Source organism: Coregonus clupeaformis, chromosome 18, assembly GCF_020615455.1.
Source record: "Coregonus clupeaformis isolate EN_2021a chromosome 18, ASM2061545v1, whole genome shotgun sequence".
NCBI lineage: Eukaryota > Metazoa > Chordata > Actinopteri > Salmoniformes > Salmonidae > Coregonus > Coregonus clupeaformis.
In genome coordinates, this window is record NC_059209.1 from 54,956,151 (window position 1) to 54,973,471 (window position 17,321).

At 44.0% G+C, this 17,321-nt stretch overlaps 2 protein-coding genes across 4 annotated transcripts in view; one reads left to right on the forward strand and one right to left on the reverse strand.

The window, feature by feature from the left end:
* Positions 1-6,702, forward strand: part of LOC121550722 (sarcoplasmic/endoplasmic reticulum calcium ATPase 2) — a 43,383-nt gene extending 36,681 nt beyond the window's left edge. The window contains exons 9-21 of one of the 3 annotated variants that reach the window (XR_005996977.2): positions 250-338; positions 473-575; positions 668-799; positions 897-1,016; positions 1,130-1,348; positions 1,516-1,851; positions 2,006-2,226; positions 2,342-2,544; positions 2,717-2,802; positions 2,896-3,029; positions 3,191-3,308; positions 3,408-5,196; positions 5,938-6,702. Coding sequence is in view for 2 of the 3 variants with exons in the window: in XM_041863077.2 (XP_041719011.1) it covers positions 250-338; positions 473-575; positions 668-799; positions 897-1,016; positions 1,130-1,348; positions 1,516-1,851; positions 2,006-2,226; positions 2,342-2,544; positions 2,717-2,802; positions 2,896-3,029; positions 3,191-3,308; positions 3,408-3,680 (2,034 nt within the window). In the remaining variant the exon portion in view is untranslated. Of the gene's footprint in view, positions 1-249; positions 339-472; positions 576-667; positions 800-896; positions 1,017-1,129; positions 1,349-1,515; positions 1,852-2,005; positions 2,227-2,341; positions 2,545-2,716; positions 2,803-2,895; positions 3,030-3,190; positions 3,309-3,407 lie in introns of all 3 variants that reach the window. The other 2 variants (XM_041863078.2, XM_041863077.2) reach the window with 2 other exon arrangements.
* A 995-nt stretch (positions 6,703-7,697) lies between these two features.
* anapc7 (anaphase promoting complex subunit 7) lies at positions 7,698-13,034 on the reverse strand. The gene is made up of 11 exons (XM_041863079.2): positions 12,824-13,034; positions 12,283-12,469; positions 10,473-10,592; positions 10,204-10,315; positions 9,938-10,091; positions 9,670-9,812; positions 9,378-9,495; positions 8,981-9,177; positions 8,447-8,671; positions 8,164-8,314; positions 7,698-8,008 (listed from the first exon to the last, which is right to left on the reverse strand). The coding sequence occupies exons 1-11, from the start codon at positions 12,922-12,924 to the stop codon at positions 7,819-7,821; spliced, it is 1,698 nt and encodes a 565-aa protein (XP_041719013.1). The 5' UTR covers positions 12,925-13,034; the 3' UTR covers positions 7,698-7,818.
* Positions 13,035-17,321: the final 4,287 nt, after the last annotated feature.

Consider the following 17,321-nt stretch of genomic DNA (forward strand, 5'->3'; position numbering starts at 1 on the left):
TAACCAACCCCCCCACACACACACACACACACAGTATAGGGTGGTCTACAGCCCTCACAGGTTCTCTGTGGTGCTGACTTTCTGCAGTCCACTGTGCTATTATGTTGTCGGTCTGCTGCCATCTACAGTGTCAGTTAAGAAACAGCCTCTAATGTAATGTTGTAACCATACATTGGTATGAGATTATTAGTTGTGTGTAAGACAGGCCTAACTGTCCTTGCCTTGTCTGTGCTGTGTTGTGGTCTCCAGATGTTCATCCTTGACCAGGCCGAGGGGAACAGCTGCTCTCTGAACGAGTTCACCATCACTGGCTCTACCTACGCCCCTGAGGGAGAAGTGTGAGTACCAAATACACTCTTAATGCTAATCCATTTATGCTACAATTATTTATTTACTTCCAGTTACGTTAATTGTTAAACTCCCTCCAACGTTTCATCTTGTGTCCGGCCCTGTCCTTTGTGTCTCCCTCCAGGTACCAGGATGGCAGACTAGTGAAGTCCTCTGCGTATGATGGTCTAGTGGAGATTGCCACCATCTGTGCCCTGTGCAATGACTCCTCTCTGGACTATAACGAGGTCTGTGCGCCTGCCTGCCTGCCTTTCTCCTCCATATGGCTCATCATGGGACGTGGAGTAGAGGTGACTAATGTTTGTGTTTGTGTCGTCAGGCCAAAGGTGTGTATGAGAAGGTTGGCGAGGCCACAGAGACGGCCCTCACCTGCCTGGTGGAGAAGATGAATGCGTTTGACACCGACGTCAAAGGCTTGTCCAAGATCGACAGGGCCAATGCCTGCAACTCTGTAAGTACACTAACCACAACCGTTGAATGGTGTGAAACGTCACAGCTGGTTGCTAGCAGGTTTTTCTGAGTCGCGTGTCTGTGTCGTCCTCTATTAGGTGATCACACAGCTGATGAAGAAGGAGTTTACCCTGGAGTTCTCGAGAGACAGGAAGTCCATGTCTGTGTACTGCACCCCCAACAAGGCCCGCGCTTCCCTCGGAAAGATGTTTGTCAAGGTATCATCACCTTTTAGCAACCCTCCTATGTGTGACTCACTTTGAACCAAGTGTTTTTGATTCACCCGTGTTTGAATCAGTGTTTCAACCTCAAACTCTTTCTTACCCCACAGGGTGCCCCAGAGGGAGTTATTGACAGATGTACCCATGTCAGGGTGGGCACAAACAAGGTTGCCATGACCCCAGGCATCAAGGAGAGGATCATGTCTACAATCCGAGAGTACGGGACGGGGCGTGACACCCTGCGCTGCCTAGCTCTGGCCACCCGGGACGCCCCACCCAGGAAGGAGCACATGGTGCTTGTCGATTGTGCCCGTTTCGCTGGTTATGAGGTGAGGATTACTCATTACCACTGTTGCGTAAAGTAGATTATATATAATTTATACTGCTGGATCTTATTAATATCATATCTAGTATCATGGTTGGATGTTGTCATGTATTGTGCAGTTCTAGTAGGAACCCTGATGGCGACACTGATCTTATGTGTTTCTCTGCCCAGTCTGACCTGACCTTCGTGGGCTGCGTTGGCATGCTGGACCCACCCAGGACAGAGGTGGCTGCCTCAATCAAGTTGTGCCGCCTGGCCGGCATCCGAGTCATCATGATCACTGGCGACAACAAGGGCACTGCCGTGGCCATCTGCCGCCGTATCGGCATCCTGAGCGAGGAGGACGACGTGGACAAAATGGCGTTCACGGGCCGCGAGTTTGACGACCTGTCCCCCCAGGCCCAGCGCGATGCCGTGACCAACGCCCGCTGCTTTGCCCGTGTCGAGCCCTCCCACAAGTCCAAGATCGTTGAGTTCTTGCAGGGCATGGATGAGATCACGGCCATGGTATGCTGAACTCCCCCCCTACTCACATCCCCCATCCTCATCCTTACTGTACCTGTAAAGCTGTAATATCTGTTGTATTGCTGTCAGTGGAATGCTGTTGTCATCTAGCCTGCTATCCACCCCTAAGTATCTGTGCCACTGTTTTCTCCCACAGACTGGTGATGGAGTGAACGATGCCCCTGCCTTGAAGAAGGCAGAGATTGGCATCGCCATGGGCTCTGGCACTGCCGTGGCCAAGTCAGCCTCTGAGATGGTCCTGGCCGATGACAACTTCTCTTCCATCGTGGCGGCTGTGGAGGAGGGCAGGGCCATCTACAACAACATGAAGCAGTTCATCCGCTACCTCATCTCTTCTAATGTGGGAGAAGTCGTCTGGTGAGTCAGCTGTTTGACGTTCCTTCTCCTGCCTTAGTGATATCTCTGTAGTGGTGTTCTGGTGTTCTCCTGTGGTGGTGCTGGTGGTGTTAACAATGTTTCTCTGTGCGGTCAGTATCTTCCTGACTGCTGCTCTGGGCTTCCCTGAGGCGCTGATCCCAGTTCAGCTGCTGTGGGTCAACCTGGTGACAGACGGTCTCCCTGCCACCGCACTGGGCTTCAACCCCCCCGACCTTGACATCATGAATAAGCCCCCCCGCAGCGCCAAGGAGCCCCTCATCTCCGGATGGCTCTTCTTCAGATATCTGGCCATCGGATGTGAGTTAATAGGACTGTTGTGCTTTGTTTCCATTTTTATCTCAAATAGCTCAATCTTAAGGTCAAGCTTACTACTAATGGCATACCCTACCATCTACTGTTATTGAGCACTCCTCTGCCCCCCCCAGTCAGTCCCGCAGTCGGTCAACTGTTTCTCCGTCTCTGTCCTCAGGCTATGTGGGAGCTGCCACAGTGGGAGCCGCTACTTGGTGGTTCGTGGCTGCTGAGGATGGCCCTATGATCTCTCTGTACCAGCTGGTGAGACTAGCTCCTTGAGGTCAGCTTTACTGTCTGTGGTGTTGTACCTCCCAGCCTAAGTCCCTCGTGTCTGTCTGACTCCCCTCCCCACAGAGCCACTTCCTGCAGTGTTCTCCTGACAACCCTGACTTCGCTGACCTGGACTGTCATGTGTTTGAGTCACCCTACCCCATGACCATGGCCCTGTCTGTGCTTGTCACTATTGAGATGTGCAATGCCCTTAACAGGTGGGTCCCCTGCAGTGAGCGGAGCATTCTTTCATCCTCAAAGAATCACTTGCATTCAGTAGAGGACAGCTACAATTTTCTAAGTACAAGAATGAAATATAGAGTAATGGCTGTGGACCCTAAATCAGATCTTAATGTGACCTTCACCTCTCTATCCCCAGCCTGTCAGAGAACCAGTCCCTGCTGCGTATGCCCCCCTGGGAGAACATCTGGCTGCTGGGGGCCATCTGCCTCTCCATGTCCCTCCACTTCCTCATTCTCTACGTGGAGCCACTGCCTGTAAGTCAGCTTTACTCATATCAACCTCTCAACCCAGGTCATTCTCTAGGTGCCCCATTCTCACTCTCTCCATCCATCTGTCCTCCTCCACCTCTCCAGGTCATCTTTCAGATTACCCCTCTGGACCTGACCCAGTGGCTGGTGGTGCTGAAGATCTCCCTGCCCGTCATCCTGCTTGATGAGCTGCTAAAGTTCGTGGCCAGGAACTACCTGGAACCCGGTAACCAGCCAGAGTATAAGTCAGCCGGCAAAGGCTGGTCCCCCTCTGCATGCACCGAGGGCATCTCCTGGCCCTTTGTGGGCATCACCCTCCCCCTGATGCTGTGGCTCTACAGCATCGACACTAACGTGTCTGCCCTGTTCTGGTCCTGACTGATTCCAGCACACAACCCTCCCCATGCACCAGTGTAAGTGGAGATTAACACGTCTAACAAAATCCCCCATTAACCAGGATCAACTACAACTACCACAACCACATCAACTACAACTACCACAACCACATCAACTACCACAACCACATCAACTGCAGTCAGAGCTCAAGTCAACATTTGTACCTGTGTCGACGACAGATGCAATCTGTGAGCCCTCTGCTGGTTTGTCTCCAGGACATTTTCACTGTTCTGTTTCTTTTTACCATTCACTATTCCTTGAGGTTAGTCATTTGTCCATGTGTCTTCATTTAATATCAAGCTGTTGGTTATGTTTTTTTGCTCCTCCTTTTTGAACAGGCATAAAAATAATCTATTTATGAGATGTCTACAGAGAATAACACTATTTTATCAAGATGAAGATTTTTGTAGCTTTGGGAAAGGGTGGGGGGGGGCAGCCAGGAGCTATAAGGGGCGTGCACAGGACGTAGGTGTTTGACTCTTGTTTTCAGTGTGAACTTTGACTTCTAAAGATAAGTATGGTGTGCCGTCGTAACTGTAAGGAACATCATTTGCACTGACTCAGAAGTCTGCACAAAAACATGCATGTATTCTGCCCTGGCATGAGTAACGGAGATTTCTTCAACAATAAATGTTTCCTTCCCCTGTTTGATCTCCTCCATGTTTCTTTTCTGCACTAGGCACAGCTATCTCAACGCTAATAATATGACTATTGATTACTACCTGTGTTTCTCACTAAGCTTTTCATAAACATTGTCATATTGAGTGTTGAGGTATGCACCATTTTGCTTTTGCAGAAAGAAATATAAAACCCACATTTGCCTTTCATGTTATTTTAAGAACTTTTAAAAAGTTTAATTTGTGTTCTTTTTATGTTCCTTGGGTGGGGTTAGGACTAAATGTTACCTTAGTTCGATTCAAAGCAATTATTTTATATAGACAAGCCTGTCGTTAAACACATTTACTTGAACACAACAAATTCTATTGTTATTCCCATAAAGGTTCACTTTGTTAGGTTTAGTTTGAATTTACGGGCACTGTAGTTTCTTTATTACAATAATTATGATATAGATTATGTATATTGTGCACATACTGTACTTGAATATGTATAAACGCACCAAGGGGCTGATTTATGTTATCAGTTGAGCACAAGATTTATGCTTTGGTGGGACCTTTATGTGGTCTGGATTCCTTGTTTGAGTGTATTACCAAGCAGAGACTGCTTTGGCCATAGTATATAGGCCCAACTCTAAAAGGCTAAAATGACACGCTGGTGGAAGAGTCTGTATATCTGTACATAGCACACAAAATAGTATGTGTATGGAGTTTTAAAGATGCACCATACCTTTACACTAGTTTACTTGAGTGCGTTTTAGACACACTGTAGGTAGGTATTCCTGGAAAGCATGCCCTCTCTAATATCAGGCCAGGAAGCGCTTGAGTTTTCTTAAACCTAACTGCTATTTCTTCCAATGCCTTCCGCCTGTTAACCCAACAGAGTGAGTATCCTCTGACTGCATGCTCTCTGCCCACTAGTTTCTCATCTCATCCTGGCACTGTCACACACCAAGCCTTGCTGTCTGAGTCAGTGTTATTGCTCAAACTCTGGGTACTTGAAAGGTTTTGTTGCTTCAAAATCACAAATGTAACTCTTCTCCTTATTGAAAGAATAAGTACTGAGTTGAGTCTGTGCTCTTGGTCTTTGATACATTCTATAAATGATACCATTCCATGAGTGATATATTGGTCTTATGTATCAGCCAACCGAGGCCATTGGCAGGATCTTGTAACATGGAGGAAAATTAGTGACTTCATTTCAAAATCCCTTTGTCATTAAGTGCCAGCCAAACCTATAGTATAGGATTAAGACCCTGTGCTTGTCTTAGTTCCACCTGTATCAAGTCTGTTTTTTAAGGGATTGATGAGTAAAGGGTCATTACTGGTAGCAAGTTTTGGGCTCTGACATGCTACTCGCAGGGCATGGCGTTTCACTTAATATGGCTTAATGCATTTATTCCCATCTGTCTGCTTGCACGTGGCATGGCCCTAGACATGACTGTAAGTAGAAAATGAAGCAGTAGATTATCTTTTAATAAAGGCTTTTTGTTCACCATGCCTTTTTTAAATGCCTAGTGAGGGAGCCATGCCTCTGGTTTGCACCTTTGCTTCTTTGACCTATGCCTTATTTCTGTCGTCCTCTGATTGGTTTCTCTCTGTCTTTCTCTGTTCTCTCTCTGCAGCTAGTGCCGTGTAAACCCGCCCCTCTAAATCCCTTGCAGGAACTGTAAGGCTTTGTTTTAGTGTTGTGCATGTGTTTCTTGAGCAGCACCACATCTTCCAAGACCTGCATGTCAATAAAGAAGAGATATCAAGACATGATTGATACATTTCATAAGCAATTCCATTACAAAAAAAATCTAATGGTATATATTTTCAACGAAATGGGTATGAAGTGTTTTTGGAATCAAATTAACCAATCCCCAGTCCCTCAATCCTTACTGCATGGAGAGCCTTAGAGTAGCCTTCAAAATAGACAAGACAGAGTTCTTATGTCATCTTATTAAACCTAGATGTCATAGTTTTATATTAATGTACAAAATTCCATGATGCATGTCCTCTGAAGCAGCAAATTATTTGATCAGATTTGTGTAATAGTTAATGTATAGTATTGCTAAATTAGACATGAATTTACAAACAATAGTACAACTGTTAAATAAGCTCATGCCTATCATCTTTTCCTAAGGAAATCTTGTTTTGGATAGGATGTGTAAAATAACCAGACTATTTGCTTTTCACTGTGATGTGCGACATGTTTGAAGCAGATTTTGCAGTTTCTGGGAAGGCGGCGGTGCGGCGATAGTGATGCATACATTATCTTGAAAGCAGTCAGTCCCTTCAATGGCACGTGTATTCGCCAAACAACTGTACTGTCATTTCAGAGCTGACGATTGTATTAAGTATCACATGATTTGTGGTTTCAGGTAAATAAAGCGATTATACATGAAGTGTTGTTTATCATCTATACACCAGATTGGAGAGGTCTTCATTTGAAGCTACCTTGCTTGAAGCCTAAATACAAGGATGTTTTAGAATTGTTCCTCAAGAACAGGTCACTACAACAAATGACCACAAACTTTAATAAAAGGAATGTCAGGTCCTTGTCATGATTTTATTTTATATCTTCAAAACATATACAATGCACAACACATGCTTAATCACATTTGCATTGGAAAACTTGTAACATTACTTTGCAAAGAATGTGAGTCAAATGAAATGACCCCATGATTGACACGTTAAACATTGAGAGAAAGGGAAAGTATGTCACCAGTTTCACACCAATATTTTTCTTAAAAGAAGCATGTTAATTAATACATGCAAATAAATGCAAACGTTACAGGGGTAAAGAAACACTTAAAACAGAAACGCAACAAATGAATTAGTCGCTGGTTTCATAGATTTCCTGTTTACAAGAGAGAAAATAAGCAAACAGTAATATCAAAGGTCATGACCCAGCAAGTCTCCTTTACTCTAGGACCCCTGATGGGTTGAACTGGATAAATTAGTAACATTTTCACCTATGAACTAATCAGTGATGATTGCAAAGGGTTGGATACTAGGAAAGGTGGAATTTTAAGGTTAGTGAATTCTCTGCCCATCGGAGTCATGAGTAAAATGATGCGTCCATCCCAAAAAAGCAGGGGCTGCTATGGTGACTTCTATATAACCCTGGGATGGAGCTATATACACCATATTGAGTACATCAGGTAGCCCATGATGCCCGAGTGGCGCAGTGGTCACTAGAGATCCTGGTTCGAATCCAGGCTCTGTCGTAGCCGGCCGCGACCGGGAGATCCATGGGGCGGCGCACAATTGGCACAGCGTCGTCCAGGGTAGGGGAGGGAATGGCCGGCAGGGATGTAGCTCAGTTGGTAGAGCATGGCGTTTGCAACGCCAGGGTTGTGGGTTCGATTCCCACGGGGGGGGCCAGTATGAAAATAAAATAATGTATGCACTCACTAACTGTAATTCGCTCTGGATAAGAGCGTCTGCTAAATTACTAAAATGTAAAAATGTGTGGTTTATTCCCCCTGCCTCCCTGGGATCGCTGCAGTGGGCCCGAGTCACTGCATGCCAAACCACTGCTCCTGGTCTGCCCACTGGGCTGCCTCACTGTCACTGCCTTCCAGGTCTCCATCCTCCCCGCTGCCCTCCATGTCATCCCCATCCAGCTCCACAGTGGCATCAGCAGGGCTCTCCTCCTTCTCCATCTTCTGCATTCCTTCCAGAGACTTCTGGTCATTTGGGTCCAGGCTGAGAGACAAACAGTGTCAGATGATGGAGAAACTTGGGCAGTCTCAAGATCAAAAGTACAGCATTTACATATTTGAGAAAAGGTAGGCCTAAGGGCGACACTGCTTGAAAGTTTCATGAGGTGTATAAAACGCTGGACTTGGGTGTAACATTACCTAAGTGCTATGCTGTATTGATCCATTGCCTCTTGATAATCATTGACCGCCACAAGGAAATCCCCCAGCATTCTGTGCAGCACACAGTCACTCTGATTGGCTAAGGCATTCCGGAGAAGAGCAATCCCTTCCTCATATTTCTGTTCCCGACCTGAAATAGGATAACAAACAATATCCTAAATCTTTTCCCTTACATTTCTGGTAAAAATGTCTTTACGAAGATGCAATGGTTCTAAATCTCTACATCACAACAGCTGATAGGGTTAGGTACCAAGCCACATACTTAGCAGCTCTGCCTTCTTGACCACAGCCTTGGTGTAGTCAGGCCTCTGGGCTAGCGCCTTGTCCAGCAGGGTTTTGGCCTTCTCCTGCGTCACAGGATCCTCCAGGCAGACTGTGGCCAGGATTGTCAGAGTCTGGGCATTCGCTCCCAGGGTCTTATAGATGTTATTGGCCATCCCCATCGCCTCTCGGATTCCATTGGATGCCAGGTAACAGTCAATCAGACCTGAGGACAGAAGTCTCATTACTACCTCAATACTAGTAGCAACAAATAATATAATATATGCCATTTAGCAGACGCTTTTATCCAAAGCGACTTACAGTCATGCGTGCATACATTTTGCGTATGGATGGCTCCAGGAATCAAACCCACAACCCTGGCGCTTGCGCCATGCTCTACCCTCTGAGCCATATAGGACCACAAACCAATTTGCAAGCAAACTTGCATCTGATGTTGTTTGATGTGGGGGCAGTTACCAAGTTTAAAACAGATTTTCATTAGAATGATGCGATCATAACAAGTAGGTCCCCTTGCCTTCGTAGCAGTCCAGACGGCATGGCGCCAAGCGCATGGCCTCTCTGAAGTGGATGATGGCCTCCTGCACTCGGCCCATGTTCCTCAGTGCTGCCCCCTTCAGGAGGAGGGCCTGCACACTGTTGCTGTTCAGCTGGATGGCCTTTGCACCCAGGTAGAGGGCCCGGGAGTAACGCTTACTGTAGAAGCTGTGACATCTGAGCCACCAAAAACAGATAGGTAGGAACATGTATTTGGAGTACATAGACTGAAAAACAGGCCTTTTTTTAAACTGTTATAACAAAATACAAACATGTTATTATAGATTAATAAAAATAAAAAACTGCATTCAATTTAGTATTTCATCGACTTGGATCTTATCACACGTGTATTTCTGGTCTCTGAGAAGATTACTTACCCAGATATGACCCAGGGCTCTGCATGCTGATCTGAGATGTTGAAAAGTCTTCCTCCCAGGACCTCAACATCCTCCAGGTGCCCCTCACGTGCCATAAGGTAGCCATATACATCCATGCCTGACAGCAAATATAGACAACATAACTGAAAATTAGTCAAAGTAATAAATAAATAAATATATATAAATAATTAGTTAATGTCTTAGATAAGCATCACTAGCCTGGCTTAGTGAGTCCTAAGAAACGTATGTATTTGGTCAGTGATGGCTTTTTCTGATGCTTACTGTCCAGTACCTTTGATCAGATAAGGGTCCAGCATTTGGGCCTGCTCAAACTTCAGGATGGAGTTCTTTGTGTCGCCTGCCCTGAAGTAGACATCTGCCAGGCTCACCAGCAGGTCCACATTGTCCCGCAGTAAAGACTTCTTCTCCAGAGAGCTGAGAAGGAGAATCAGGGAACAGACAAAAACCCAGAATGAGAGCCCTAGCTTAACAATACCAGAGATGATGATTAATGAAATGAATAACGCTCCCATGGAGGTTTGAGGCACTGGTCTGCTCACCAGATGGTGTTGATTGCTCTGTGGTTGTCCCCTGCATGTATGAAGGCATAGGCTTTGATCCATGCAGAGAGCCAGTCCAGGTTGGGAATACTCTGGATCACATCCATAGTCATGGACGCCACCTCAGCTCCCTTCACTGACAGAGACAGGAGACCTACAACAGACAAGGAGTTAAAAGAACCCTTCAAAACGTAGCGCACAATAACATTGGGTGTTGGAATGTCTGTGTGATGCACTACAGAAACATCCCAGTCACTAGTCCATACCAATGATGGCATCCAGTGCCAGAGGACACTGTCTCAGGACCTCTTTGTAGCTTGTGACAGCAGAGCGTTCCTGCCCAGCCTTCCTGTACAGATTTGCCAGCATCATGTTGATCTGAGGAAGGATAAACAAATATGCAATTCTGAAATTCCTCGCAAGAATCTGGCCTGCTTTACTTTATTGAAATAGTCATAGACGCACTGCAAGCTTAGCTGACATTGAGAGAAGATGAGGGGGCTTTCAGGAGGGGACCTCGAACTTGGCAGCCTACCTTTGGGGTTCTCTGTCTAGATGGAATCCCATCAAGCACTGCAATGGCATCCTTATCCAGCTTTAGGATGGTGTAGCACTCTGCAATCTTATACTTTACCTCAATCTCTGAGGGCAAACTCTGGAAAAAAAGATAAATGTCATTGGTCAATTCAGAAGGCAATGTGATTCCTTCCTGCACATTGTGCACAATTATTTACAGTGCATTCGGAAAGTATTCAGACCCCTTCACTTTTTCCACATTTTGTTACATAACACCTGATTTTAAAATGGATTAAATTAATTGTTTTCCTCATCAATCTACACACAATACCCCATAATGACAAAGCGAAAACTGGTTTTTAGACATTTTTGCAAATGTAGAAGAAATAAACAGAAATACCTTAAATACATAAGTATTCAGACCCTTTGCTATGAGACTTGAAATTGAGCTCAGGTGCATCCTGTTTCCATTGATCATCCTTGAGATGTTTCTACAACTTCATTGGAGTCCACCTGTGGTAAATTAAATTGATTGGACATGATTTGGAAAGGCACACACCTGTCTATATAAGGTCCCACAGTTGTCAGAGCAAAAACCAAGCCATGAGGTTGAAGGAATTGTCCGTAGAACTCCAAGACAGGATTGTGTCGAGGCATAGATCTGGGAAAGGGTAACTAAACATTTCTCCAGCATTGAAGGTCCCTAAGAACACAGTGGCCTCCATCATTCTTAAATGGAAGAAGTTTGGAACCACCAAGACTCTTCCTAGAGCTGGCCGCCCCAGGACAAACTGAGCAATCGTGGGAGAAGGGCCTTGGTCAGGGAGGTGACAAAGAACCAGATGATCACTCTGACAGAGCTCCAGAGTTCCTCTGTGGAGATGGGAGAACCATTCAGAAGGACAACCATCTCTGCAGCACTCCATCAATCAGGCATTTAGGGTAGAGTGGCCAGACGGAAGGCACTCCTCAGTAAAAGGCACTGACAGCCCGCTTGGAGTTTGCCAATAGGCACCTAAAGGACTCTGACCATGAGAAACAAGATTCTCTGGTCTGATGAAACAAAGATTGAACTCTTTGGCCTGAATGCCAAGCATCACGTCTGGAGGAAACCAGGCACCGCTCATCACCTGGCCAATACCATCCCTACAGTGAAGCATGGTGGTGGCAGCATCATGCTGATGTTTTTCAGCGGCAGGGACTGGGAAACTAGTCAGAATTGAGGGAAAGATGAACGGAGCAAAGTACTGATAGATCCTTGATGAAAACCTGCTCCAGAGCACTCAGGACCTCGGACTCACCTTCCAACAGGACAACGATTCTAAGCACACAGCCAAGACAACGCAGGAGAGGCTTCGGGACAAGTCTCAATGTCCTTGAGTGGCCAAGCCAGAGCCCGGACTTGAACCTGATCGAACATCTCTGGAGAGACTTGAAAATAGCTGTGCCTGACATAGCTTGAGAGGATCTGCAGAGAAGAATGGGAGAAACTCCCCAAATACCGGTGTGCCAAGCTTGTAGTGTCATTCCCAAGAAGACTCAAGGCTGTAATCGCTGCCAAAGGTGCTTCAACAAAGTACTGAGTAAAGGGTCTGAATACTTATGTAAAATAAAAAAAAATTTAAACCTGTTTTTGCTTTGTCATTATGGGGTAATGAGGGGGAAAAACAATTTTAGAATAAGGCTGTAACGTAACAAAATGTGGAAAAAGTGAAGGGGTCTGAATACTTTCCGAATGCAATGTGCATTATTTTTTATTAATGACATTAATGCTTGTTGCTAATATAGATAGTTGTGTTGTAATTGACAGAGTTGGGAGCCTTACACACCTGTGACTGCATGGAGGATGCAGTTCCCCCGGTAGATGGGCGCACTTTGGAAGTTTTGCTGAGCACTTTCTTCTGCTGCAGTGCCATGTTGTACTTGCAAGCAGCATTACGGTACTCCTTGTCATGGAAGATTGCATCTGCATGGTAAACCAGCAACTGGTACTTCTGGGATGGTGAGAACAGCTCTCTACAAGAACAGATGTGGCACGCGCATCAATGGCACAGTATTCGACTGACTAATTTAAGTGGTCAAGATAAATAGCAATCAACATACAACATATATTTACAAATAGTCTGAATTAATCCAGCTAACTACATTTACACCCATCTTAAACGATCTAGTTAGCTAGCTTGCTACAATTGCTTGTTTGTCAACTTCCACTTGTCTCGTGACGATCAACATGCATTCATTAGGACACGTGTTTTGATCAATTGTACAGAATTATATGCTTTCGAAGCTGATCGAACGGAATAAATAGCTAGCTAGTTAGATAATATGTGGATGTTCAGTGATAACGTTAGCCAACAAGCTAATACTTACGGATTGTTATTGCTCATTGTCAGCAGTAAGCTACTCATTATCCGAACGTTTGAGTGTAGTCCCGCAGCGGCCATATCCCGTACATGATCTATGACGTTCATTTCGATGTATTTTGATGGCTTGCTTTGAGATCAAAATCAAAAGTTATATGATTGCAAATAGTCAGTTAACTTGCTAGCTATCATCACAAACTGCGATGTATTAAATATGGCGCCGGAAGTTGAAGGACACTTCTTCTTCTTCTTCAATGAGGTTTAACGGCGGTTGGCATCCAATTTGTTGCATTACCGCCACCTACTAGACTGGAGTTCAACTCCCTTATTTTTCCTTGAAAAATAAAATAAACCAAAGCAAAGAAATATCCTACCATCTAACACTACACTCACACCTTCAACACTACAACTAATAATTAACCCCACCCTTCTCCACTGTTTAAATACACTCACTCCTACCTCATGCCCTCAACCTGAATTGATGGGACATCACCACTTAACACTCCCTGTAACTCTTCTGCTGTCAAGTCTTGTCGTAGTAAATATAAAATGTTATAGCTTGGTCTGACTAAAATCTTGTGCATGACCCATTTTAATGTTAGGAGCTTGTTTTCAATCAATGCTGTTCCTATGCAAGAACAATGGACAGAGGACCAATATCTTGTCAAGGACAACACCCACGCCACAGGCCACAATCTGGTTGCTCCCCACGAGTCTTTCCCATGAGACATACACATTCACACACACATCTCCATGCATACGCACACTCATTTTCATGCCTCACGAGTTCTTGCTCTGAGGACGCACACACACAAAAATGCATACGCACACACACACAACTGCACTTCTTTCTACTGGTCGGGTGCCAAGGGCAGAGGACTCTGCCGTGCACCAATGGGGCTTCTGCTCTGGACAGAGCAGACCCGCCTCCTACGCCTCGGGAACCAATCAAGGGACTAGAAGAAGGACCCCTTTCACCATGTTACATCGTATAAGTAAATGCTGTAAACTCTGTTTATCCATCCTTCTCAGCTGACACTATTAGCGTGGCATATGATTAGGTCCATGTATGTTAATTAGCAGGATCCCATGCATGTAGCTTGAGCAGTACCAGCTATCTCTGTGTTTAATAAACTGCCTTTTGCTTATACATATTCCTCTCCGTCTAGCGTCGTTGGTTTTGTACTTCCTCTCCTTATGGTTTCACCAACAGTCTCGAACACCCAAATATCTCTCTGCAGCTGCCACCACCACCTCAATTTTCTTCGATTTGCGTTCCATCCCTGCAGTACAATTAATAACCATTACTATAAACACTAAAAACCCAATCTTGCTGAACAATATATCACTTTTTGGTTTATCCCTCTGTACTGGTACATCTCTACAACTCACGCCATTTCTCTCAGGATCCCTCCCCCTTGACGCATCTTCCTCTACTTTCTTCACTGCCTCCGCATATGACAACTTCTTCTCTACTCTTACCCTGGAAACCTCAACCTGCTTCTCTCGCACTGGACATGTCTGATCCCCAGCCCCATGGGCACCCCTACAATTAGCACATACCACTACTTTCCCCAATGCTACACATTTCTTTATCTCATGCCCTTCTGCACACTTCTCACACCTTGGAATCTCCCTCCTACACACTGCTGCCACATGCCCATAAGTTTGACACCTGTAACATCTTAAGGTATTCGGCACATATGTATGGAGGACTAAAAGTGCCACAATTAAATAAATAAATACACCATTAAATAATTACTTAAATGTGTCATTAATTAATTAAAATTAGAATTAAATACATAAATGTGTTATTAAATGTGTCATTAATTAATTCAAATACCGATTCATTTTATGTAAAATACATATATAATTATTTCACTATTTACATTTACATTTCATGATCCTGCATTGCAGTGATTCATGAATTACTTAAAACTGTCAAACTGACCCATCAAAGTCAGTGGGCGGGGCTAACGCGAATCTAGTCTGATCCATTGCTTTGGTCTGAAGTAGAGTAGGCCAACCTGGATAGAGACAATGGAGGATCTCCGTGAACTTTCCAGGGAGTTGGTTAGAGACATTTTAAACTTAGCAGAGGATGTAGAAGCAGGACCTGCTGACCCAGAGCATGTAGCTAGTAAAGCAGAGGAACTTATTGAAGTTGTTGGAGTCATTTCCGCACTTTCCGACGAAGATATCGACCACAGAGTGATTGCAAATCTAGAAGAAGTTGTCCACCGCTTCTCTGGTACCAGGGCACTTCAGGCCCAACACACACAGGGACCGGGGCGTTTGGCGTTTGACATACCGAGCGTTTGACATACCGGAGTTCCCGCAGCAAATTGCAGCGATGTTCGGTGTGTCAAAGAGGACCATCAGGAGGCGCATGCAACAATACAGTTTAAGGTATTTACACTAAATTCATGAGTTTTCTGTTTATGAATTGCTGCTCTCATACACTCGGAAAGAATATGACGTTTAAGGTAACATTACTTGATGTTGTGTTTTTCTTGTTTGTACAGAAAGACAGATCTCTATTCAGCTGTGAATGATGAGGAGTTAGACCGTATTGTAAGTGAAATTCACAGAAGTCATCCAAACACCGGCTACAAGCTAATGCGTGGTCACCTGAATGCAAGAGGTGTGCATGTTCCAAGTGAGTAGATAATAATATGGGCATTATTTAAATGTATTTTTAATTTGGAGCTCTGCCCCTTTGAAAGGTGAAGGAAGCCCGCTTATGGAAAGACATCGCCTCTGAGATGTAGAATGTGTAGAAGAAATGTGAAGAGAAACACACATTTCAGGACGGCTGACTTGTATCATCAGGATAGACATGTCCTGTGATTTTTAGCCTCCTGTTTAATAGAGGTGGAACAATATCTGACAGTAATATTCTCAGCTGTCCGGATGTGCCCCTGCTGTAAAGGGTATAATATAATCATAGAAAAGCAAAATATCATAGGAGGCAAAAAATCTCAGGTCATCTCTGTTCGAGCATGTGGTATCTATCTATCTATCTATCTATCTATCTATCTATCTATCTATCTATCTATCTATATATGTGTGTATATATATGTATATGTGTATATATATGTATATGTGTATATATATGTATATATATGTGTGTATGTATATATATATATAAATATATATATATATATATAAATATATGTATGTATGTATATATGTATGTATATGTATGTATATATATATAAATATATATATGTATGTATGTATGTATATATGTATGTATATGTATGTATGTATGTGTGTATATGTACAATATCTGACAGTAAAGTACATTTTTGAAGCTGTGGTGGTTCTGTAATAGTTGACTGTTTTACACACATTATTTATTTTATTATGACACCACTATATCCTCAAAATAAGTAGCCAGTGAGTGTGTGGTTATTCATTTTAAATTCCTCCCCTAAGTCTCAAGACTGCAAGAGTCTTTACGCAGAGTCAATGCAGAGGGAGTCTACATGAGACGTCTGAGGCTGCGTGTATTAAGGCGACGGCAGTATTTTGTTCCTGGCCCAAACTCTTTGTGGCATATAGATGGCCACCATAAGCTTATCAGGTCAGTGATATTAGCAGATAAACAATGCATCTTTCTATATGTTTCATTACAATTGTTATACAATAAAGTTATATTTTTTCATGTGTTTGCAACAGGTGGAGATTTGTTGTCCACGGTGGGGTGGATGGATTCAGTCGTTTAGTGGTCTACCTGACTGTGGCCGGCAATAATAGAGCTCATACGGTCTTACAGACCTTTATCGCCGCTGTTGAGCAGTATGGGCTGCCATCAAGGGTACGGTCTGACAAAGGGGGGAGAATGCAGATGTAGCAGAATTCATGATCAGAAGCAGAGGTACCGACAGGAATTCACACATCACAGGCAGAAGTGTCCACAATCAGCGGTAAAGAAATATGTTTGGCAACTAGGCTCACACAACTAACATACTAGTTGAATGTACTTTAGCATATGTCATAAATTAACAATTTCTCAATTTTATCCTAAACACAGAATAGAGAGGATGTGGAGAGATGTTTATGAACATGCCCTGGACCTCTTCTATCAGATCTTTACTTCATTGGAAGATCAGGAGACACTGAATCCAGACAATGAAGTCCATCTTTTCGCTCTGCACCGGATTTTCCTTCCACTGGTTCAGCAAAGCCTCGACTCTTTTCGAGATGCTTGGAACTTCCACGGTCTTAGAACTGAAAGGAATCAGTCACCACAGCAACTCTGGAGAAGTTACAGAGAGCAAGGCCCTGAGGAGGATCCTACTGAGGTTAACAATGAACTTTAAACACTTTCTTAAAATTGTTTCCCCAAAGGAATTATGGGAGAAAAAAATGGTGCTAAATGTGATACTTTAAATGAAACATTTACTATAGATTATTGTCTCTTTAAAATCTCCCGAGCTTTTAAAGATCAACCTGTGAGCTGTAGTTTCTACAGTGCATACTATGCAAAGCTGTATTAT